This window comes from Cololabis saira, chromosome 9, assembly GCF_033807715.1.
Source record: "Cololabis saira isolate AMF1-May2022 chromosome 9, fColSai1.1, whole genome shotgun sequence".
Classification (NCBI taxonomy): Eukaryota; Metazoa; Chordata; class Actinopteri; order Beloniformes; family Belonidae; genus Cololabis; species Cololabis saira.
In genome coordinates this window covers 8,412,665-8,437,605 of record NC_084595.1, presented here as the reverse complement: position 1 = coordinate 8,437,605, position 24,941 = coordinate 8,412,665, and the positions used below count along the sequence as shown (strand labels likewise).

General features: G+C 42.0%; 2 protein-coding genes across 8 annotated transcripts in view; both read left to right on the top strand.

The window, feature by feature from the left end:
* Positions 1-300: 300 nt before the first annotated feature.
* On the top strand, positions 301-17,494 carry figla (folliculogenesis specific bHLH transcription factor). Its single transcript, XM_061729758.1, has 5 exons — positions 301-486; positions 7,328-7,474; positions 7,569-7,658; positions 10,586-10,765; positions 17,411-17,494. Exons 1-5 carry the CDS (start codon positions 301-303, stop codon positions 17,492-17,494), a joined length of 687 nt encoding a protein of 228 aa, XP_061585742.1.
* Positions 17,305-24,941, top strand: part of add2 (adducin 2 (beta)) — a 56,345-nt gene continuing 48,708 nt past the window's right edge. For 3 of the 7 annotated variants that reach the window (XM_061730376.1, XM_061730380.1, XM_061730375.1), the window contains exon 1: positions 17,307-17,490. The gene's annotated coding sequence lies outside the window, so the exon portion shown is untranslated. Of the gene's footprint in view, positions 17,491-24,941 lie in introns of all 7 variants that reach the window. The other 4 variants (XM_061730379.1, XM_061730382.1, XM_061730381.1 and 1 more) reach the window with 2 other exon arrangements.

Genomic DNA, 24,941 nt, shown 5'->3' with positions numbered 1-24,941 from the left:
GAAGGAGGAGGAGACATGGATATGATTGACAGAACACTTGTCTAATTAACTCATCACACACAGGTGTGACACTCGGCGCTGAGCAGGACTCGAACCCGCGTCTCTTCGGAAAAGCCGTGAGCAGCAGTTTGAGGAATATTCTCCTGGAGTGTAGCAGCAGTTTGAGGAATATTTTCCTGAACTGTAAACAGCAGTTTGAGGAATATTTTCCTGGACTATAAGCAGCAGTTTGAGGAATATTTCCCTGGAGTGTAGCAGCAGTTTGAGGAATATTTCCCTGATCTAAGCAGCAGTTTGAGGATGAAGGTGCCGGAGACAGAGTTCATGAGCGACATCCTGAAGCAGCTGACCGGAGAGTCGGCCCTGCCCGTTTACAGCAGCATCCAGAAGTTCAGGAGGGACAAGGACGGACTTTACTACATCTCTGAACACTTCAGTGAAACCGTGAAGAAGAGAGAACTGGTCAACGCCAAGGAGAGACTGAGAGTGAGTCATATTGGTACTGGTAACAACTTATTTTCATTATTATGTGGTCTATTTATTAACTGGTCTCGTTTTACCTCGTTTTAAACCCAGGTGTTCACGTTTGTTCACTATGGAAGCCCATTTCCGCCAGTAAAAGAGAAAAATAAGATGAAATCTTAGCCTTAAAAATAAAAACATCCCCACGGTAAGTCATAATTATGACATAAAAAGTCATAATTTCGACTTTATCTCCTAATTTCGACTTTCTATCTGATAATTTCGACTTTCCATCTGATAATTTCGACTTTCCATCTGATAATTTCGACTTTCCATCTATTAATTTCGACTTTCTATCTGATAATTTCGACTTTCCATCTGATAATTTCGACTTTCCATCTGATAATTTCGACTTTCCATCTGATAATTTCGACTTTCCATCTGATAATTTCGACTTTCCATCTGCAGGGTTTCCACGGGGTTTTAAAAAGTATTAAAAAGTGATAAATGAAAATTGCCAAATTTAAGGCCATTAAAAGTGTTAAATTCACTGTCAGAGGTATTATTTTTTTTTAAATTGGTTTTATTTTTTACCTTTTACATTTTAAGCAGTCTATTTTATTGTCATTCACAAAGTGAAATAAATGTGAAACATCTGGTCAACATCAATGAGTCTATAAATCTGTTCTGTATAGTGTTCTATAGGTCAAAATCTGTATTAATGTTAAAAGGTCCGTGATTAACACTTAATTTTGTGACAGTTTTTAAAAAAAATCTGAAGGTAGTGAAAAAGGTATTAAATTGGTATTAAATTTAACATAAGGATTGCTGTATAAACCCTGATCTGATAATTTCGACTTTCCATCTGATAATTATGACTTATCTTGGGGATATTTGTATTTTTAAGGCTAAGTTTTCATATTTTTTTTCTTTTACTGGCGGAAATGGGCTTCCATAGTCACCCTTTATTACTTTTGTTTTTATTATTATTGCAAATATTGCTGCAACTTAGTATGTTGCTTATTTGCCTCAGGTTCGCAGTGAGTCCTCACACCTGTGTCACACCTGTGTATAATGAGTTAATTAGACCGAAACCGTCAGCTGCTCACCACATACTCATCTTTCTGCTACTTTTCTTACTTAAAGGGGACCTATTATGGCATCTAATACCTATTTTAATCAGGCCTTGAATGTCTTAAAAACAAGATTTTGATTGTTTTTGCTAAATAAATTAGAAATCCAGCCTCTGAGCCATGTCTTTATCTTCCTATTCTCTAACCTCATTATCTATGTGGGATTCTGAGTGGGCGGGGCTATGATAATGAGGCTCTGTGCTGATTGGCTGCCTGAATGACGCGATACACCGCTAGGAAAAAATGGTGGAAGCTCCGGCCGGCGAAGTTAGTTGTGGGCGTGATTTCACGCATCGGAGGCCAACCTATGTAAATCGCGCCCGTCGTCACATCACACTGGACGGCTCATCCGGGCGGCTGTACAGACACTGCAGAATTTGGTTGCTCTCCTCCTTCTCTGAGTTGGCAGGCTGAGGGGAGACCTGTTTTTCATAATAGGTCCCCTTTAAAGGGGACCTATTATGAAAAACACGTTTTTTCTTGCTTTAACATATATAAAGTGGTCTCCCCTCACCCTGCCAGCACAGGGGAGACAAAATACCATGAATTTCTGCAAGCTCTCTGACCCCCGCCGGACAGAGTCCCCCAGTGTCACGTGGTTTTTTTTGAGCCGATTAGAATCTGCTCCCGTCGTGACGTCACGACGGGAGCAGATTTCCATAGGTTCAGCCTCCGCTGCTGAAACCACGCCCACAACCAGCTCTCTGCCCCGGCTGGAGCGGTCCTTCCTTCAGCCAGTCGGACGTGGCGCCGCGGCGGAGCGGATCCGGGTTAAATCATCCAGGTTCCCGGGTGGTTTGGGAGCTGGGTCCTCGGGGGTTTGTCGCAGGCTGGACCAGCTTCACCCTCCGAGATTTTCAGGCAAATCTGTCGGTTTGATCCCCGATAACGGGCGATGCGCCGCGGATGCGCCGCGGAGCGGATCTGTGCGCCCGCCGTGGCGTTGCGGCGCCCGTCGCTCAGCATCCGCCGGGCAGATCCGGCTGAAATTCCGCTGGTCGGTCCCCGGGAGTCCCTGCTACCAGTCCAGGCCGGTTCCTGTGGTCCCGGCCGGTCGGAACCGGTCAGATTCCCCCGTTAAAGCCGCGGTGATGCGCGCTGTTCTAGCAGCGCTAATCCCGGGCGCCCGGCGTGGCTCCGGGGCCAGCGTTCAGCATCCGCCGGGTAGATCCGGCTTAAATAGTGCATAAATGTTATATACAACTTAGGGGTGGGCGGTACACCGGTGTCATAGTCATCACCGGTGTGAAACTGCGCCACGACATGGATTTTGCAATACCGTCAATACCGTAATAAATCAATTATAAAATAATAAGCCTAAATAAGGCATTAAAAACGTCGGTGATATGCAAGGTTTGCTGCCGTGTTATGACAGCAAGAGGTGGAAACACAAGCAACCTGTTTCATCACTTAAAAAACACGCACGCCCGTGAATATGAAGAGGCAACCCGGGCCAAAACGAGCGCAAGTGGGACCAGCAGCTGCTGCTGGGACCGCTGCTCCGCTGGTGCTGGAGCAGCACCAGCGGAGCACGTCCCAAGAGTACACAGCTTTCACTGCAGGCATCGTTGCTACACCTTACGACAAGAGTAGTAAGAAATGACAGGGCTTAAAGTATTCCGGCACCGTGCCGGATCCCCGGCGTACGGAGTTTTTTTTCTCGGCGTGCGAGTTTGACTGCTTAAAAAAAAAAAGTTTGAGAGAAAAAAAAAGTCTTATGCCGCTTTTGCACTAGGACTTACTTGGCCCGACTCGGCTCGGCGCGGCTTTACACGGTTCCACTGTGTGTTTTCGCACTGCCAGGGGAGAAGCGGGCAGGTTTGGGTGAAGCTGCTGTGACGTACTCGATTGCGCAACACCTTTGTTCACGTCAGCGCTGATCAGAAATCAGCTGGAGCCGGAGCGGCTGAGAGTAAAACAGCCCGTCTACATCGCTTTTTTAATTTTTTCTCGACAGCCACCAGGTTTATGAACATCTGCACCTCAGAGTTGGATCACCAAACAGACGTTTTGTGCTTTATAATAAAATCGCCGCGAGCCGCGGGTCGCCTCGCTCTGACTCCCGCTTCCTGATTCAAACGTCTGACGGCCCCGCCCCCCGACCAATCAGAGGCGCGGAGGGTGGTGACGTCCCCACCCCCCGACCAATCAGTGGCGAGGAGGGTGGTGACCTCAGAAATAGTCCCTTCTCAGCCCGCTAAGAACCTGGCTGAAATGGTTACAGAAAAAAGTACCGACTTGGAGCGGCTCTACACGTCTCAGCCCTAGTGCGAAAGCGCAAAACGGGGCCATAGCGGGTAGAACCGGGGAGAAGTGAGACTAATGCAAAAGCGCCATATGTCAACCGTATTCGTCTACCAATGGAATGAGAGGAAAGCAGCTCTGGCGCTCAACCAAACTAACACTAGCCAATCAGAAGTGGAGCTGGGCGGGTCTTTGACGGCAGCGGAGCAGAGCGCTGTTTCAACCTGCTGGAATACGAATCACAGACTTCAAGATGGAGAAAAAATTAATGAATGTCGGTTTAAAAGAATCTTTTTGCCCAGAAGAAAAAGGAGTGACAAAAAAATACCCATAACCATGTTCTTCTCTCGAAAAAACACACCTGTACCGCGGGCTTTAGAAGAAAAAGACGCTGCAGCGCGAGTCGGGATGGAGCGGCTCAGAAGAGCAGTGAAATACGTGCGAGGCGGTGTTGAACTCCGCAATTTGAAGCTTTGTATAATAATTAGTAAAAAAAAAAAAAAGGGTTGCTACTATGTGAATATCACTTATCACGGGTTCTTTTTGGAACGTAACCCTCTCGAAAAACAAGGGATTACTCTATATGAATACTCATGGCATAAACCTGTCAAGTTTTGGATTTAAAATTAAGGGACATTTTCCACCACCCGCTGTCCAACCAGCCCAACCGAGGTCCAGTATTACATTTTAAGACAGGTTTACAAAATATTTAAAATATAATATAATAAAAATAAATATAATATAATATATATATATAAAATATTATATATATATATATATATATATATATATATATATATATATATATATATATATATATATATATATATAAATATTAACCTTATTCACATAAAGGGACAGGACAGGCTACTCCTCCCAAAACGTACCAAAAAATACCGTGATATTATACCGTCACCGTTCAAAAGATGAAAAATACCGTGATATTAATTTTAGGTCATATCGCCCACCCCTAATACAACTCATATTTTATTTTTTTAACAATAAAGTTGCCATTTGTGAAAATTCAGTGTTGGGATTTATTTACAGGCTCGGGCTGCTCTGGCGGAGCGAGGTTTATCCTCCTCCCCTGCTACACTTCATTCAGGGGGCCAATCAGCACAGAGCCTCATTATCATACCCCCCCCTTCCCTAAAAATGAGGTGCAGAAAAAGAGGTTAGAAGCGGTAAAACTAGTGACAGGGCCCACAGGCTGGATTTCTGATTTATGTAGAAAAAACAAGCTTTAGATTGTTTTTAAGACATTCAAGGCCTGTTTAAAATATACATTAAATGCCATAATAGGTCACCTTTAAATTCTTGGGGTGGACACCAAAAGTAAAAGCCGTCATTACAGGATTTTATTATACTGTTGTAGTATCCAGGCTCAGAAATACTTAAAAAATGCCTACTGATATACTTGGGTTTATTGTGTTACATTTAATGTTACTAATGTGCATAGACTAATAGTACGATTGTGAGTGATGGCAGATCAGGAGCAGCTTCCTGAGCCTGGCTGGGTGTGCATTTGGCCCAAATGATTTGGGATGAAACGCATAACTGACAATAGAATCTGTCAACAGCAAGTGTTTTTTGGGGGGTGTGGGGTGGTATGGAAGAGTATTAGGGCCATGCAGGAGAAAAAATATTTATAATTTTTTTTTATTGTGTACTTCGAGAAAAAAGTCGAAATTTCGCCTTTATTTCAACTTTATTCACAAAATTTTTACTTTTTTCTCAACATTTCGACTTTTTTCTCGAAGTGCATAATGGAAAAAAAAAAATCTTCCTCCTCTAAAATATTATTTTTCTCCTGCCTGGCCCTATACTCTTCCGTAGGGGTGGCCAGTGGTGGGGCCAGCAAATTTGTAGGGGGGGCCGTGGCCACTCTGGCTCTGTCACCCCTTATAACTTTAGTTTTTATTATTGCAAATATTGCTGCGGCTTATGTCGCTTATTTGCCTCGTCCAAAAGATGCAGGTTCGAGTATCACACCTGTGTATAATGTTGAGTTAATTAGGCCGGGGCGTCGTGGGCTGCTCACCAGATATTCATCTTTCTGTTACTTTTCTTACTTAATACACAATAAAATCAACTATACATCAGAGTTTATCCGCTTATTAGTACATTTTAACCTTATTGATGATGTTGATAAACATTTACCTTGACCTGGTATGAACTTTTGAGCTGGGACAATATAATTAAATACTCAGATTACATCCTTGTATATAAAATCATCCATGGTCTGGCTCCACCTCCATTAAATATAAAGAAAAACATGAGCAGGTTAACCAGAGCAGGATCTAGAGGTGACTGTATTGTCCCATTCAGGAAAAGTGCTTTTGGGCAGTCAGCGTTTTCATACCGAGCATCTCATACATGGAACACAGTACCAGTTAGTATTAGTAGGAGACATGGAACACAGTACCCAGTAGTACTAGTACGAGACAAACCCACCTTCATTAAACACTTAGGAACATCTAGAGAATCAAGTCTGCACTCGTATTACATCTTAGTGTATTTTATTGTATGTATTATCTTATATCTTCGTGTATTTTATTGTATTTTCTTCTATTGTGTATTTTACTGGTGTGTGTCATCATTTCTTGGACTGTGTGCGTCTTTTACATCAACCTGCCCCAGGGACTAAAGATGCAAATTAGCCACTGGCTTTAATCTAGCATATTTACATGGAAATGTTGTTATTAATATGTACTGTCCCTGGTTCTTTTCCTTTAAAAATAAAATACAAATACTTTTTGATTGGCAAGGCAAGTTTATTTATATAACACAATTCAACACAAGGTAATTCCAAGTGCTTTACATCAACATTAAAAGCAGCAAGACACAATTAAACAGTAAATAACAAATGAATTAAAATAAGAAGAGGTAAAATAATAAAAAGCACAAGTTGTTGGGCAGTAAGGGCAGTAGTACAGAGTACAGCAGGTAAGTATTTAATGAACAGTAATGTTTTTAGGCCTGATTTAAAGGAGCTGACAGTTTGAGCAGACCTCAGGTCTGCAGGAAGTTTGACTATGATGAAACGGGTCTTTTAATGTTGGTATATTTCTTCTTAGTGCAGTTTTATCTTTTCTACGATGTGATCCTCACCGCTGTATTTTACCCCACAATGTCCTGTCTGTGTGTATCTTGGTGAGCCGAAAGTTGAATTTCCACCCCAGTGGAAAATAAAGACCGGTGTGATGTGGTCCAGTTTCCTGGTGTTTGTAAGGATTGGAAAGTTAATGGCTGTAAAGAAAAGTGACCAGAGCATCATAATCAGTGAAGTACCAAAGCAACACCTGCTCCCATTCAGCTGATTTTAGGGTCTGGAGGTTCCTGAAATTTCTTAACTAATGTTGTTGTTGCTTCATACTCACAAGAAAACTGTTGTCATATTTTGCTGAAAGTGTTGTAGAAAGGATCCACAATTGTGCAATGATTTGTTCCACAACTTGATGTGAAACCGTAGCCTCTTTTCTTTGCAGATCAGAAACTTGAATACCATGTTCTCCCGACTGAAACGCATGGTGCCGTTAATGCAGCCGGAGAGAAAGCCCAGCAAAGTGGACACACTTAAAGCAGCGACGGAGTACATACGACTGCTGCTGGCTGTTCTGCAGGATACTGACAATGTGAATACTCCATTCAGAGTCACACTAATCAAGTCTTCTCTTGCATTGAATAGTACTGACACTTAATTGAAATAATTTGTTGTTCATTTTCTAGAACAACGGCTCTGAGACTGACTTTCTACAGAATGCAATCACTTATAGCCAGACGGAGGGCTTGAGCAATGATCTGTGGCGACTAGATGATGTGAGTATTCTTTTTTTTTTTAAAGGAATTATGAATGCTTTATGGCATAAATTCAAACAGCTTCTGGAATAATTCATCAGCTCTTGATCAAAATTGCCAGCGGTCCTAAGACAGGTATTGAGCAACACAGGTCCATACGGACATGATGGCATCGTACCGTTACTTTAGTTTATTTAGCACATACAATAAAAATAACATCATACAAATAAGTGCAGTTAAAAGAAACTGTGCAGGGAGGAGCCAGCAAGCCAGTAGGCTTATGAGGAGCCCCCACCTAATAACATTTAACAAAAAAGTTACGAGGATACAAAATCATAAAATAAAAATAAATAATACATCATAAAAATTGCATGCAGAACATGAATGAAAATACAAAAAATACTGTAGACCTATGATCACATGATCATGAAAATCTGATTATTATGCTGAACAAATGGCAACACAGAATATGAAGTACAAAAGAAACATTAACAGTGGGGAAAAACAAGAGCTTTCTTGACTACATTGATGAATTAAACTTTTGAAAATGGATAGGGACCTACAATTGTTTGCAATATGGTACCTACTATTCCAGACTTTGACACCTCTAAACAAAAATTGGCTTCTAGATTCCAGACATTTAGGCGGATGTAGGGCGAGGGCCTCCCGTGTTGAGTAGGAATGAAATTGAGAGTTTGTAGCGAAGTATGACCTAAAGTGCTCAGGAACATTTCCTTCTGAGGAAAATATCTTGTAAAGAAAAATGCATATTTGGTAACTGTTGATGTCATAAATAGTAAGGATCTGTAGATTTTTAAATAAGGGAGCAGCAGTAGCATCCCAGACACTGCAGATCCACTGGCTGCTCAAAAAACTCCCGTTACACCTTGTCCCAGAGGTTTTCTTCTGGGTAGAGATGAGATGTGAAACGTCATGTTTGTGAAACCACCTTGGGATGATTTGAGCTTGGTAATGTGAAGAATGCCGTTCCAGAGGACGAGGACACTGTTCATAGAGAAGTGCAGGTTATCAACGATGTAAAGCTGGATATTTTTATTTATATACTATTCAGCCTCATGTGTTGATTCAGAGACTAATTGACAACTTTAGTCTTGATGGTAGCATTGTTGGCTGGATTTTGGATTTCCTGACGTGCAGAACTGAGAGAGTGAGAGTAAATGGACAACTTTCCGACCTATCTTTAACATCTACTGGCTCACCACAAGGATGTGTCCTTTCTCCTCTGCTGTACATATTATACACTAACAACTGCTGTAGCACATTTTTAAACCATCATATATTGAAGTTTGCGGATGATACCGTCATTGTGAGTCTGTTGAACAGCACTGATAACTCCCATGGCCCTGTGGTTGATTATTTTCTTAAGTGGTGCCAGGATTCTTTTTTATCTCTTTATGTATCAAAGACAAAGGACAAGTGTATTGATTTTTAGAAGTTCTCAGCCCTCTCCGGATAGGACAGTGATTAACGAAGAAATTGTAGAGTCCTATAAGTATCTGGGAACTATAATAGACGATAAGCTGACATTTGCACCAACTTAATTTACAAGAAAGGTCAGCAGCGTCTGTACTCTCTTAGAAAACTGTCCAAATTCCATGTTGATTCATCCTTGATGTCCATGTTGATGTCCATGTTCTATCGTTCTTTCATTGAGTCTGTATTAACTTTTTCTTTCATTTGTTGGTTTTCATCACTTAGGGTAAAGCAGAAAACTGTTCTTACCAAGGTGGTTAAATGTCTGGAGTAAAATAATTGGCTCTGCTCAGGCGACTCTACAGGACCTGTATAACAAACAGTATAGGAAGATAAACTATCCTATCTGACTGTTCCCATCCTCTACACCAAGAGTTTCAGTTTCTCCCATATTTAGCAACTTTTGGGGACGTCTTTCTTCTGCATTTGATGCTTGGTTAACTTCAGCTTAGCTTGACCATGGCTGTCTTTTTTTTTTTTTTTTTTTTTTTTTTAAATATCTTTATTTCACATTCACAATTTATATTTTACTCGCATTCCTACCTTCCCCATAATTGCCTAGGGGAAAGAAAAAAATAATACATTAAGAACAAATTTAAATATAAAAAAAAGAAAAATGGCAGCAACAGCTATATCAATAAGCTCTATAAATATATATATATATACATACATACAGCACATGCTTATTTTCTCATACATACTGTATACATACATCTGTATAAGGCACAAGTTCAAAAATAGAGATACTCATTGGTCCCCCTTGGAAAAGTTCTCCAGTTTTGAAAATAATGACCAAAACTTTTGAAAGATACGACCACAGTTTTATTTTTCCGAAGTAAATTTTTCCAAAAAATAAAAAAACTGACATTTGATCCAAAAAGAACTTGAAAGTTGGAGGGGAATCATCTTTCCAAAGTAAGTATACATTTCTTAGCGAAGTATGTGATCATAATTAATATCCTGTTTTTTTCCGTTCTAACTGAAAGTCCAGTGTATCATTTAATAAATACAAACTCAAAATTCATTTCTAAAACTGATTTGTGTGAAGAAATGAATTGATTTCCAGAAACGTATTAAAAGATCACATTCCCAAAACATATGCACAAATATTGCAAATGTTCTTTTACATCTTGGACATTTTGAAGACGTATCCTTTGAAATTTTGTGCATTTTAATTGGAGTTTGTTAATAAATTTAAAATTGGCTTCTTTCATTTTATTACTAGTAAATGGCTGTCTGAAGTAACCCCTACTCACTAAATGGGGCCTTTTATGATTTCTATTGCGAGAATGAACTTGATAAGCCTTAAAGGCTTGAATTATTGATAGATATATGTAGTGCACTCAATGCATCATGTAAAGTATTCTGTGTGCGAGTGCACAGATGGAGATGTCTCCATGGATCAGTTGTAGCAGAGAGAAACTCTCATTTGACTTGCTTGTTTCTTCCTGCAGTTCCTGAACATGTCGGACGAGCCGATGGAGGACGGATTCACCCCGGAGTTGGAAACAGACGACGGAGATACGACCAGGCTGGTGCTGCAGCACTGTGTCATGCCGGCGTACCAGTTTGTTATCCAAGTAGCACCTGACCCGACTTCGGTAATCGCTCAACCTTCCCATACACATGGAAAAGTGATGACAAATCAGCTGTTTCAAGAGGTTTAAATGTTTTTACACCACGGACTGTATGAATACTGGATTCTGATTGGCTGGCAGGTTGAGGTTAAAAGTTATAACCTACACCTGGAAAACAAGTTTGGTCAAATTGTCTGACAACTTTAATATCATTGCGCTGGATCAACTGCCAGGTGGTAACCACGGCAACGGAGATTCAGAGAAGAGCCAGCTACTGCAAGACGGCCACATGAGGGATTTTGTCATTTCTTTTAATTTATTTGGTGAATTTAATAATGTAATAAAACGGTTTAGGAAATTATCTGTGCACTTTGATTGTTTGAAACAAATCTATTTCCTGTTTGTTACTGTAGCATAGCCGAGCGGAGCTGAGTGGACTAGAATATCTCCCGTTGCTAAGTCGTATCTCAGGTCCGTCCTAGTTTCTGGAGAATCAACACTGTGTCCATTAAGGACCTTATGGGATGGTAGTGATTGTTTCAGGTATTAGTCAGGCCCTCAGGTGTTACCAAGGAAACTGAGTTATGGCTTGTTAAACTTTTTAACTTACCAGGTTCCAACGGCTTCAGACTGCTCAGCTGTGGCTTTTTATAAAACTAAGGATTTCAACCGAAAAAAACCCACATCAAAGCATGAATAACTTATTTGATATTTAGATTTTTTGGTAAGTGACTGTGGTATTTGCGGGATAATGCCCTTCCAGGTGGACATTTTCATAAATTCCTTACATATTTGACTGGAAATGGCTGTAAAATGAGCACATAAAGCTTTAATAACTTGCTGGCTGAGAATTTGAATATCTGCTGTGAAAGCTTGAGACAAAAAGAAATTGGCTTCTGAATCCCTGCACACTCGCACAATGGTAGAGAAATTTTGACCAACTCTTAACATTGCTGCAGTTTACCACGGTATGTAGTTAGTTTGTGTTTTTTTTGTTTGTTTTTTTTAAACACCACTCTTAAAATCCTATCTGTTGCAGTTGAGGTATGGACTTTGACTGGACTCAAGCGTTAATGTTTGGGAACATTAACGCTTGACATTATGGACATTAAGTCCCTTTTTTGGTCTCGTATATTTAAAGGAATTTGGTTTACAAGTCATGTGGTGTGTTCACTTGTAATGTTTGGAGAGAGGGCTTTCTCCAGGGATAAAAAATAAAAACCCTGAAAAATAAGCCATTCTTATTCAGTCATTGTTTTAGTTGCGATGTGTTTTATTCACATCAGTGACTGAATTGAACAGACTAGGCAGCTAAATTTTAGGTTCAGTCTGAAAAGTCAAATATTGACAATAACTTGCAAGACCTTGCAATAGACAACTTGCTATCAATTATTTCTGGTAAAGGAACAATGATGGTTTTAAATTGGGACAGCATTTATTCACATACTGCACATGAACACTAGATAATGTGATTTACCGGTACTCCACGTGGAACACTGCCCTGGTTGTATTGACCCTCCTCTTTTATGGTTATTAATAAAATGGAAAAGAAACCAACTAACGTTTTGCTTTATTCAACAGATTTCTCCGCCCAGCTAAGTGTCTGATTGCACGGCCCCTAATGGGGAAACCTGACAAGTTGGTCAAATTGTATCAAATGGTAAGCAACACTGAACTCTTATATTTTCGTAATACTAGTGTAGTGAACATCTCTTTTGCTATTGATATAAAGTGTGTATGCTGCCCTCTTGTGCTTAAATGTACTGTATTGTGCATCGATTATGGTCATTCTCAGCTGTAGCTGCGTCTCATAACGTCAACCAAAGTGGCATTAATTCCCCCTGCAGGCTTGTGTTGCTAGATTTGTGCTCTGGACCGATACATGTATGTAATGGAGCGTTCACAGAGCAGTAGATGTTTGTACTAAGGTACAGTAGCAAGTTCAAGATATCCACATTTTTCAACATTTCCCAATATAATTTCAGTAGTTTCAGCAACACAGTGGTAATTTATTTCAGAATGTATTAAAGTTTAGCCCCTTGAGATGTAACATCTCATTTTCAAGGGGGTCCCAAGAAAACATACAACATTACAATATATTACATTACAGTATAGACATGACATAAAACAAACCCCCTCCCACACAAGTCTAGTTACAAAATAGACTAATTGAATAACTGGAACAATGAGATAAATATAACATAACAGAGAGAAAAAATAGAAAAAGGACAAAAAATACATAAATAAATTAAAAACATAGGAAATTTGTTTTAAGATGAGTATAATGACAACTTACAGTAAAACAATGAAAAGAGGTAATAGAAAGCAAAAAGAGAGGAAGATTATTCCAATCTGATGGAGCTTTAAAATAAAATGATCTTTTACCAACCTCTTTTGAAATTCTAGGAACAAAGAAAAAGGGAAAATTCATATGTCTGAGTGAGTATGGAGAGTAATATAGAATCATGAGTTATTTTAAATATGGAGGACAGTGAAAATAAACACATTTAAAAAGGAAGTGAAGCCAGTGAAACTGCTGTCTAGATTTGGGTTGAAACCAGTTCAATGAATCAAACATAAAACAATGATGTTCTGAAAGGACAACGTAACACAAATCTACATAATGAATTAAATAATACAGTCGGAGGTTTAAGATGGGTATCTGGAGTATTTTGATAAACAATATCTGCATAATCAACAAGTGGTATTAGGAGTTTAGAAATTAACCTTTTTCTGACAGGAAGTGTGAAACAGTTGATTGAATGGTAAAGTGAAGCGAGACAGTAATGAAGGACAGGTTGGATAAGGGTTTAACAGTTAAACTGTTATTCTACCGTGGTTAAGGAAGCAACGTTAGAATAACAGCATGTTTGCAAACATGAATGGGTCAACTGTCCAATCTGATCCTTGGTCAATGGATTGCAATCCAAGCAAATGTGACCAATGTTATGTCAATACTAAAGGTTGATCTTGGCTAGAGTTGCCACAACCAAAAGTAGAAAGAAATGCTGGCATTTGTATTCTAAAATAAAGAAAAATTGTGGTTAGTGTAGATAATTTTAAATCGTATGCTCAGAGTCAATATTTAGATTATGTTTGAACATAATTTAAGATCTAACATAATTTAAACCTATAAGTTGGCTGATTTGCTGTACTGAAAAATCTGGATTTCAAATGCCAACCAGACATTTGTGTGACGGATAAGGCTGTGTTTGCTTTTCAGGGCTTGATGATGGTTCTAATTTATTACCTCCCCAAATTGATCACAATGCAGAACTTTCATAGACGTTGATCTGTTACCTCAAACATACTTTTCTATTTTGAAATAGAAAATCGTTTATAAAACTTAAAGTGGACTGAAACGTATTTGATTCTGTCCCCCCCGCCCCCCCCTTTTTTTTTTTTTTTTTTTTTTTTTTTTTTTTTTAAAACATCTGCACCAGATTTCATATTGGCTGCATTAATGAGTGTCACCATTTGAGGAAAAACCCTTCACGTCTCCTTTTGAGGAAAATCTGATTTCATTTTCAGGATCCCACTGCCTTGAAGGAAAGAATTACCCTGAAGATGTTTTATTTTCTTCCCCATTCCATAGACGTTGATCTGTACAGCATTTATTGTGGTTTTGGCTTTTGGTTGTGTTAAGAACTCTATTCTTGGCAAGAAATTGCATCTTTTTGTAATGGTGATAATCTATTTTTGTTTTGTTTGATTTGCAGTGTAATTGCTGTTTTGTTCACTTGAGTTAAATATTGATAACCGATGTAAAAAATATAATTAAAATCAACTGCAGGAGCTCTTGACAGAAGCCAGTGCATTTCTGGCTCACATTGTCTGTCACTATGGAGTGTGTTTGAATTGTCTGCACAAATGGACTATTTTCTATATGCTGTTTTTTTTTCTTCAAACTCTTTCACTTTTCATCAACAAATGGTCTGTGGCGTCTGGGATCTTGACTTAAATTTAACACAGATGGGTTGAACGAAACTAAAATAATTTGTGAATGTATTTCTTTTCAGAGTACTTTGGCTGACCTGCCAAATGGTTTAAAAGGTTTGCTTGTTTATAAATTAATTGTACAGAAATGCTGGTTCACATTTAAATAAGGGGATAAGTTAAACTAATAAAGTATCAATAGTAAAATGGCAGTGCTGCATCTATCTTTTGCTGTCAACTGAAACTTTTTTTTTTGTAAATTCAGACTATTTTTCAGTTCAGTTTCTGTCTTCTAGGAAATGTCATCGCTTTAGCTTGGTTTTCATTCTGACACAGAATCACAAGCTGTTTTATATTAACATGAGCTCAGACAATAACAGCTGATTTGAAATCTGGATGTTTTAGATCTGAGTTATTAGTATTGGGTTGCAAAACATTCAAATTTGTTTAAATCAACACAAAAAAAATATCTTGAAGTGGTCAAGCATATAAACGTGTAAGATTCCCATTAAAAAGCCGGTACTATTAGTACCACAGCTAAGAAGTCAGGAGGATAACTTAAATGAATCCCTTAAACTAAACATTAATGTGAAGGGATTGTTGGAGCAGGAATCGGATTTGATGTATCAAAAAAACATTCAATCAAAAGGACTGATGCGTTTTCAATTTGGATCCCTTTTCTTCTCTCTATATTTTTTTAATGTTCCAGATTGTAGCTGTTCAATTCACTCATCAAGGTCAGATGATCTTATTGTTGGTCCAACTGTTCACTAACAATGTTATCATTGGCTGAATGGTTTGTAATATTGTATAACCTTCCTCTGAAAAAAAACGGTGGGGAAGAAAGTGCATTAAAGAAATAGTTTGCCGTCACTTTCCTACGAATTTTAAGTCGATTTATGGTTAACATTTTTAAATAACCTGATCTGGTTTAAAAACTTCTCTTTTATAACAGAAGATGGCGCCATTTAAACTGCCATTTAAAACGTTTTAGGAGGCAGTGGGGAACATCCAAGATTATGTTCATGTAATAAACGCAATGATCCAACGCACTGCCACGATTCCCACAGCAGTAGTTTTTATTTTTTCTCCAAACTTTATTGAACAAAATTCTGTAGGTTATACAATAAAGGGCACATGAAACAAAGCAATTATCTACAGATATTCAACATTTGGGGGGGTTGAGAGCAAAAAAAGATACATTTACTGACTTAAGCTATAGGAAGTGTATTAATAAAAATTAAGAAACAAAGACATCGTTTCATATAAGCTTTTGCCAATATGATTTTTTTTTTTTTTTTCCACTCATCAGTTTAAGAGACGCAAAGTACAGTTTACATTCATTTTTCAGATGTAGCCTACTATGGAGGGTTTGCTGTTATTCCATTTGCATTTATTTATGTGATATTTACCTAGTAAAATAACTATGTTGACCATGTTTGATATATTTCTTGGAAGATTATCCATATAAATTAAGATTTGGTTGGAGTCAAAAGATGTGTTGTCAATAACCAGCTGTAGGTTTCTGCCAGGATTGGAATGATATTAAAGAGTAGAACAAATAAATGCTCAACCGTTTCCGGCTCTTCTAGGCAAAACCCACAGGATTCTACAACAAAGTTAAATATTTTGCGCAGAAATTCAGCAGCTGGGTATTTTTGATTTATTTTATTTTTGTACATGTAAAAAAACAACACTTCAAGAGAAGTTTAAGAAAACAAAATGAAGAATTTCATCCTTTAACACTTGATATCTTAACTTAAATGTGCAAAAAATGAGTAGGAAGAAGTGTAAATTTATTTAATCCTACCCCCATTCACTAATCATTTAACCTGTATTTATAAATACTCACACACTGTACTCACACTGCTAAATAACAGTATTATTATTATATACTGTAATTATACTCACACATACATACATACATACACATAGTTGAATATTTCTATATATTTGTACACACATGCCCATATAAATATACTTATTTAGACTATAATGTCTCTATTAATCTCTGTGTATATATCTACTTACACACATAATCACACACACATACAGGACTGTCTCAGAAAATTAGAATATTGAGATAAAGTTCTTTTCTGTAAATCAATTAAAAAAACAAAAATGTCATACATTCTGGATTCATTACAAATCAACTTGAAATATTGCAAGCCTTTTATTATTTTAATATTGCTGATTGTGGTTTACAGTTTAAGATTAAGATTCCCAGAATATTCTAATTTTTTGAGATAGGATATTTGAGTTTTCTTAAACTGTAAGCTGTGATCAGCAATATTAAAATAAAAGGCTTGCAATATTTCAGTTGATTTGTAATGAATCCAGAATGTATGACATTTTTGTAATTGCATTAGAGAAAATCACAATATTCTAATTTTCTGAGACAGTCGTGTTTACAATTAGTATACATTGTTCAAAATCTTAAATTGCATCTCTTTTATTTTTCGGGCTATTGGCCATTTGATACATTTACAGAATTTATTAGTTATCTTGTCAGTTCCCATTTTTAATTTGGCTGCTGAGTTAAAATCAAATAATTCATTTTAGAGCTTTTATTCCCACAGAACTGAGTGGGAGCGTCGGTGTCACATCCTGCAGGCGTGGCCGTGGGCTGGTCCAGACTATAGTGGGGATGGGTTTTTAAAAAGGGAGGACGAAAAAACAGGGTTTTCGTGGAGTCGAGGCTCCTAATTAGTCTCACAAAGCAGAGCTGGTGTCGCATCTCAGAACCCGGATCTGTTCCTGCATCAGAACCCGGATCTGTCCCCGGATTCTGCTCCGGTCGGGGAGCCGCACCCACGCAGCGGACGCGCTCCCGAGGATGCGCTGAGGTGAGACACAAAAACAATGCCTTATTTTTCTACAACAGTCCCATCCTGCGAGTGATTTCTGCTGAAACGACAGGGCGTTGTGCAGAAACGGCGTGTGCTCGTTACATCCGTGATGTCTGACATGATGCTGCACACGCAGCCTCTGGTTTTTCCACGGTTACAGTCGAATAATTTACCGAAAATAATCATTTTAGTACAACCATGTCGTCCGTGCTCTCAAAAGCTTGTACGAAACAGTGACTGAGCCTCGGGTTTGTCGTGCAATAGTCGCTACATTGACTCATGGCTGCTGTGTGATGTCAGCATCTCTTCCTTGGCCTTATGTTGTTGTTTGGAGCTGAAGCGGCCGCTGCTTCGGCCATGGAGGAGTCACTAGAGGATACAGGGAGAAGTGTGAGAGTGAGAATGTGGTGGTTTTATTTCTGCATCTTTACGGAAGAGGCCTGCGGACTTGAGCCGTCCTGCTGGATCATCCCCGCTGGTGATGCTGGTGCTGATGCTGCGCTGTTGCTAGGCAGCCATGGCAGCCATGCGGCTCCCAGGCCATCATGGTGGTGGAGCGGAAAAGCACAGCACACATCATTGAAATGAAAATGGGATTGAAAAATGGTGCTGTCGTGTTATCCGGCGCACTCTTTGTAATTTGTAGAGAATATGCATTGTGCCGGGTTGTAGCAGCTTGCTATTTTCCACCTGTAGTCCCTGGGCAGGTTTGATGGAATAGTACATAAAAATTAGTATAGAAAAAGAAAAAATAAGTAAAAGAGCAGAACAAAGCAAAGAGATAAAATAGATAAATAAAACATGGATGCAGATTCAACAGAGCATGGAATCTGTCAGATCCGGCACCTAAGATTTAAAGCTAGGCTTCCCCCTCAACACACACACACACACGCACACACTTCATAAATGTACACACACTTGTCTTGACAGTAACCAACGCTTGGCCAGATGTGAGAAGCTGTGGGGACTTTTACATGAAATAATGTCTGCTGGCAGAGTTTTTCCATTGAGTCATTGCAATACAGGAGGATGAAACTTCCCATGATGCAGTTTTGCGTTGGGGTTCACGACACTCGCCCTGTAACAGATCTGATTGTTCGTGTCGACTTCTCAGAGCAGAGAGTAACACATTTTCTCAAGGGGGGGAGCTGCAGCATTATGGATAATTTAAAAAAGTAAGCAGACATTTGAGTGCTTTATCAGATTTTCAAAGTTTACTTTTGAGTGACCACCAGAACAAATTTGTACTGGCTATAGAGACTTGTGTATTTTATTGCAAATGGCAAAAAAATATCTCTAAATCAATATTGAATTTATCATTTGGAGTATTTTTCCATCAGATGTTAATGAGTCAGTTTAAAAAGCTGTGTGTTCCAGTGAGTCCAGAAATGTTTGTTCAAATGTATTTCTTGAAATCGACAAATAAAAATATTACAGTCGCTGCGACTCATTGACCTGCATGTCTAACGGCCTCATTTGAAATTATGAACTTTTTGTGCTACAGTAGTTGACGTTGTTGCGTTTTGTCTTTCTGGCCACAAGAAAACATTGTTTAAAATGTAGCAAATACATGAAGGTGTAGTTTAGGATATAATTGCTTAAATCTAAGCACGAACCTTTAAATGACTTGATATGAGCCAAAAAAGTACTGATCTCTAAAATAGAATTAAGTTCAATTTAGTTTCCCCTATGACTATAATTAAACCTAACAAGTCAGTGAAATCCTGTCGCCTCTAAATATAATCCAAATTCATTATAATAGAATTCCTTTCATGCTAATTCTCAAACAAACTCCAAAGGAAAACTGAAATATTGCATCAAATCACTTGAATACAATTCCCTGCTCCCAAATGTGCACTGGACAAGACTGAAACACTAAGACTAAATTTGCCAAGATTATAAACATCCTGAGTGATGCAGAAAGATTATCAGCCACATAACTATATAATAACGTTTCTCTGTTACTCTTAGAAGACTGATGTGTTGAGTTACATTATTGTCCCAAACTTAATCTGAAAATCCTCCAGTTTTACCCAAAATGCTGCAGTTAGGGTTGAGATGTGTATTAGCAATACGGATTATATTTTTCCCATTCTTCCTGCTAAATTAACAATAGAATCTAAAATCCTTCTACTCACATATTAAGTCCTTAATGACTGAGCTCCATTATACCTTTTTAAATACGTCTTAATATGATCATAACGCAGCACTTCAGTCAGACTGCAGGCTTACTGATGTTTTTTTTTAGAAAATCCAAAAGTAGAGGTTGAGGCTTCAATTTCAGGCTCATCTCGTGAAACCAGTTTTCAATCTGTATTTGGGATGCAGACACACTCACTGCCTTTTTAATTTTACCATCATACTTTTACTAGAGCGGCCTGATGAGTTGGAGGCTGGAAATCAGGGAGCCAATAAATAGAAGCCAAGTTTCAGTACTGGAGTTGAGGGGGGATGAGGGGTGGTGGCATCCCCCCCCTGGAATAAAAACAGTCAAAATCATCCCCCCTGTAAAACTGCCATCCCCCCTTTCCTTCAATTCAATTTTTCAATTCAATTTTATTTATATAGCGTCTAATACAACAAATGTTGTCTCTAGACGCTTTCCAGAGACCCAGAACATGAACGTAAACCCAGAGCAATTATTACATAAACAATGGCAGGTAAAAACTCCCATAGTGGGAGAAAAGCCTTAAGCCAAACTGGGCAAGAAAAACTCCCTTTTAGGAGGGAAGAAACCTGGACCAGGACCTGGATCATAAGGGGAGTCGGGGACGTCAGCAGCACACAGCAGGCAGGTGGAAGCAGCAACGGGATGACCAGAGGGGGGGGGGGGACCGGGTCCGCAGGCCAGAACGCAGCTCCCGAGGCTCCGGCCTGCAAACATGCACAAAAGAGAAAAAAGGGGGGCCGGCACAAAAAACTACAGGAACGATGGACAAAAATGATAGCTATGAGATACTTATAATAAATAAAAATGGAAATGGAGAAGATCCATCCCTTATGTCATTTCATCAATGAATGTGGTTTTACTGCTATTTCAACATTTAGAGTCATCACCAGAAAAATAACACCAGAAAAATAACTTATCTGACAATTTTCACTTGTTTCAAGTACATTTTCACTTGTAATAAGTAGAAAAATCTGCCAGTGGGACAAGATTTATCTTCTTATACAAGCAAAAAAAATCTTGTTCCACTGGCAGATTTTTCTACTTATTTCAAGTGAAAATCTACTTGAAACAGGTGGAAATTGTTGTTCTATTTCGTCCCTACTGACCGCCAGGCGGTGCTGTAAGCACTGGATATCTCCCCCTCGCGCATGCGCATGTGGAGTACAATACCAACAATGTCACGTCACCCGTGACCCCTGCATGACCCCCGGAAGGGTATATCTTCCGGCGTCAGCATGGGATCGGCTCCTTTTTTCTTCTCGCATCGCGCGTCTGAAGTACAGGACGGAAATAGGAGCTTTGTGAAGCTCCTTTTTTTTTTCCTCCCTAAAACCGCCGGCCTCTGTGCAGCTTCGTGCCGTAAGGTAGGAGTAACGATCTCTGTCGTCCTCCGAGAAGCTGTGGCCACGCGGTATTTATTGGTGTTCGTTGCGGCGGCGGCGGCGTCTCCCCGCCCCGCCCCCCTGCCCAGCTGACAGGAGGTAAGCTGTCAAGCTGCGCCTGACACCTGATCACAATCTGCGCAGGGAGACAGCGTTTCGCTTCCTCTCCCCACTTATTAATGTGACAACATTATTTTTTCCTTGCAGATTATTTTTTTCTTTTGAAAAAAAAAAAAAAAAAAAAAAAAGAAGACAGAAAAGGATTATTTTTTTCTTTTGAAAAAACAATACAAACACCTTTTTTGGTCTTTCTTACAGCCGTGGTGGAGGCCACGCCCCTCTCCCACCGGCTCATTTGTGGTGACGGCAGCGTTTCGCTCCCTCTCCCACTTTATTGATGTGACAACATTATTTTTTCCTTGCAGATTATTTTTTTCTTTTGAAAAAAAAAAAAAAAAAAAGGAAAAAAAGAAGACAGAAAAGGATTATTTTTTTCTTTTGAAAGAGAAAAAAAAAAAAGACGGAAAAGGGTTATTTTTTTCTTTTGAAAAAACGATACAAACACCTTTTTTGGTCTTTCTTACAGCCGTGGTGAAGGCCACGCCCCTCTCCCACCGGCTCATTTGTGGTGACGGCAGCGTTTCGCTCCCTCTCCCACTCTATTAATGTGACATTATTTTTTCCTTGTAGATAATTTTTTTCTTTTGAAAAAAAAAAAAAAGAAGAGAAGACGGAAAAGGATTATTTTTTTCTTTTGAAAAAACAATACAAACACCTTTTTTGGTCTTGCTTACAGCCGTGGTGAAGGCCACGCCCCTCTCCCACCGGCTCATTTGTGGTGACGGCAGCGTTTCGCTCCCTCTCCCACTTTATTAATGTGACGACATTGTTTTTCCTTGCAGATTATTTTTTTCTTTTGAAAAAAAAAAAAAAAAAAAAGAAAAAGGAAAGAAACGAGAGAGGATTGTTCTCTTCTTTTTGAGTAAAGACGCCTATTTTTGCCTTTTCTCATAGCCGTGGTGACGGCAGCGTGGCCCTCCCCTCTCCCGCCTGCATATTGGCGGTGACGGCAGCGTGCTCGCTGTGGTGACGGCAGCGTTTCTGCTCCCCTCTCCCACTGACACACCTGTGTTGACGGTAGCGTGGCCCTCCCCTCTCCCGCCTTCATATTGGTGGTGACGGCAGCGTGCTCGCTGTGGTGACGGCAGCGTTTCCGCTCCCCTCTCCCACTGACACCTACGTGGTGATGGCGGCTCGTCCGCTCCCTCTCCCACCGGCACATCCGTGGTGACGGCAGCGTGACCGCTCCCCTCTCCCACCGACACATTCGTGTGGACGGCAGCGTGACCGCTCCCACCGACACATTCGTGTGGACGGCAGCGTGTCCGCTCGTCTCTCCTACCAGCACATCCGTGGTGACGGCAGCGTGTCCGCTCCCTCTCCCACTGACACATCCGTGCTGACGGTAGCGTGGCCGCTCCCCTCTCCCACCGGCATATTGGTGGTGACGGCAGCGTGCTCGCTGTGGTGACGGCAGCGTTTCCGCTCCCCTCTCCCGCTTACACATCCATATTGGCGGTAGCGTGGCCCTCCCCTCTCCCACCGGCATATTGGTGGTGACGGCAGCGTGCTCGCTGTGGTGACGGCAGCGTTTCCGCTCCCCTCTCCCACCGACACCTACGTGGTGACTGCAGCGCGTCCGCTCCCCTCTCCCACTGGCACATCCGTGGTGACGGCAGCGTGACCGCTCCCACCGACACATTCGTGTGAACGGCAGCGTGTCCGCTCCTCTCTCCTGCCAGCACATCCGTGGCGACGGCAGCGTGTCCCCTCCCTCTCCCACCGGTCGCTGTGATGGAGCGTTCATGCCCAGGGTGCATGGCCGCCCTGGACCCTGCGGATGACCAGGACCTCTGCGTGTCGTGCCTCGGCCCTGAGCAGCGGGGCCGTTGGCCAGCCTCCCCTCATCTCAGCCGGGGTCTTCTCTGAAGCGATCGGCAAAGAGAGTGGTGGGGGCCCCCAAACGACGGCGGATGACGAGCCAGCTCTCCTCGAAGGTAGATCGCTTGGCTGCCGACATGGAGCAGATGACGGCGCCCCTCCTCAATCTGCAACCTGGTACTGGCCAGGTGGAACCTGCCATGCCAGAGTTTGCTCTGGGGTCGCCACCGCCGCTGCCGGAGGACGCCATCTCCATTGCAGCCTCGGCGAGCCACTTCAACGTGTCATCAGGGGACCCGGCCTCACAGCGCTCGGGGTTCTCCTCGCACTCATCTGCCCAGAGCTCTCGGGAGGGGACGGTTTGTTCCTCCGTGCAGAGCATTATCCGCACTGCCCTGGCACACTTGCAGCCGAATGCACCGCGTGCGGAGGTGGCCTCTAGCGCCTTCCACAGGCGCAATCCTTCTCCGGTGGAATTCACATTCCGTCTTTGTCGGAGTTTTTTGAGGGAGCTGCACTCATGCTGGAGAGATGTCACAGCCGGCTGATGACCGTGCTCTGACGGCGATGGAGGACGCTGCTGTGGCTGGTCTCCACCACATGCCCCCCCCATCGAGCCCTCCATTGCAGCACTGATAGTGGCTCCTGATGAGGCTCTGAAGCCAGATCCCAAGTGCCCCTCTACCCAGAGTAGGGTTACTGATGGGCATATTTGTAAGGCTTATGAAACAGCGGCACGCATCGGCCGGCTGGGGGACACCCTTTTTTCATCTGCTACTGGCTCTCTCCACCTCCCTGCAGGATGCACAGGTGGATGATTCCACACAGGACATGTGTGACATATCCCTACAGGCTTTTTGCCTCCCAAACGAGGGAACTGGGGCGGCTGATGTCCACCCTGGTACACACGCGCCGTCATGTCTGACTGGCGCAGTCACCCCTGACGGAGACTGCTCGTAGGGTTCTTCGTCAGGCACCGGCAGAGGCAGGGGAGCTGTTTGGGGCAACTGCCCTGGAAGCTCTGAACCGCACCGCCCTGGCTGATGAGACCAGGCAGCGGCTGGTGTACCTTCACAGGGGTGCGGCCGCCTCCTGTACACCGGGAGGCCCTTCACCGGCCCCCGGGCCTCGCCCCCGGCCGCCTGCCCACGGCGGCCGGCGCGGCTTTTAGCGGTCTGTGAGTCAGCCTGCTGGTGACTTTCGCCCCCCTGTGCGCGGACTGTCCCACCAGCGTCGGGGCGTTGATCCCGACCGTCGCCCCCCCCGGGACGTCCGGAGCCCGGGGGAGACGGCGCTAAGGCCACGGAGCCGGTCGTCAGCTACTTTTCCGGCAGCAGCTCGGTTACTGGGCTGCCTGCTCATTGGGGCCCGGGTGGTTTCCACCCAAGCCCGGGGGGTACGTATTGCAGTTCCGACACCGGCCTCCTATCTCCGGCCGGGTTGAGATGACCATCGTCAGAGACCCGGCAAACATTCCGGCTTGGGCTCAGGTGTTGCCCGCCCTACTGGCCAAGAGCGCCATCATGCCGGTGGACCCCCCGCCGCGGCCTGGGGGTTCTACTTGAGCTACTTTCTCGTCAGCAAGAGAGACGACGGACGTCGTCCCATCTTGGACTTGAGGGACCTCGACGAATACATGAAGGTCTTGCCCTTCCGGAGGCTTGACCACAGCAGATGCTCTGCGTTGGTCAGGAGGAAGTGGTTTGCAACTGTGGGCCTACAGGGCGCTTGTTTCACGTGCCGGTCGCGGCACGTCACCGGTGGTTCCGGGGGCTCGCCTACCGGGGCCACCGTTGTCGGTTCAGGGTGCTCCTGTGCGGGCTCTCCCTGTCACCGAGGATTTTTTTTTTCACCAGGTGCGTGATGGCAACCCTTGCCCCTCTTGTACCTTTGGGCCTGCTGTCGCTACGCCCCCTGCAATGTGGCTGGACAGCCTCGCCTGGATGCCAAGAGGC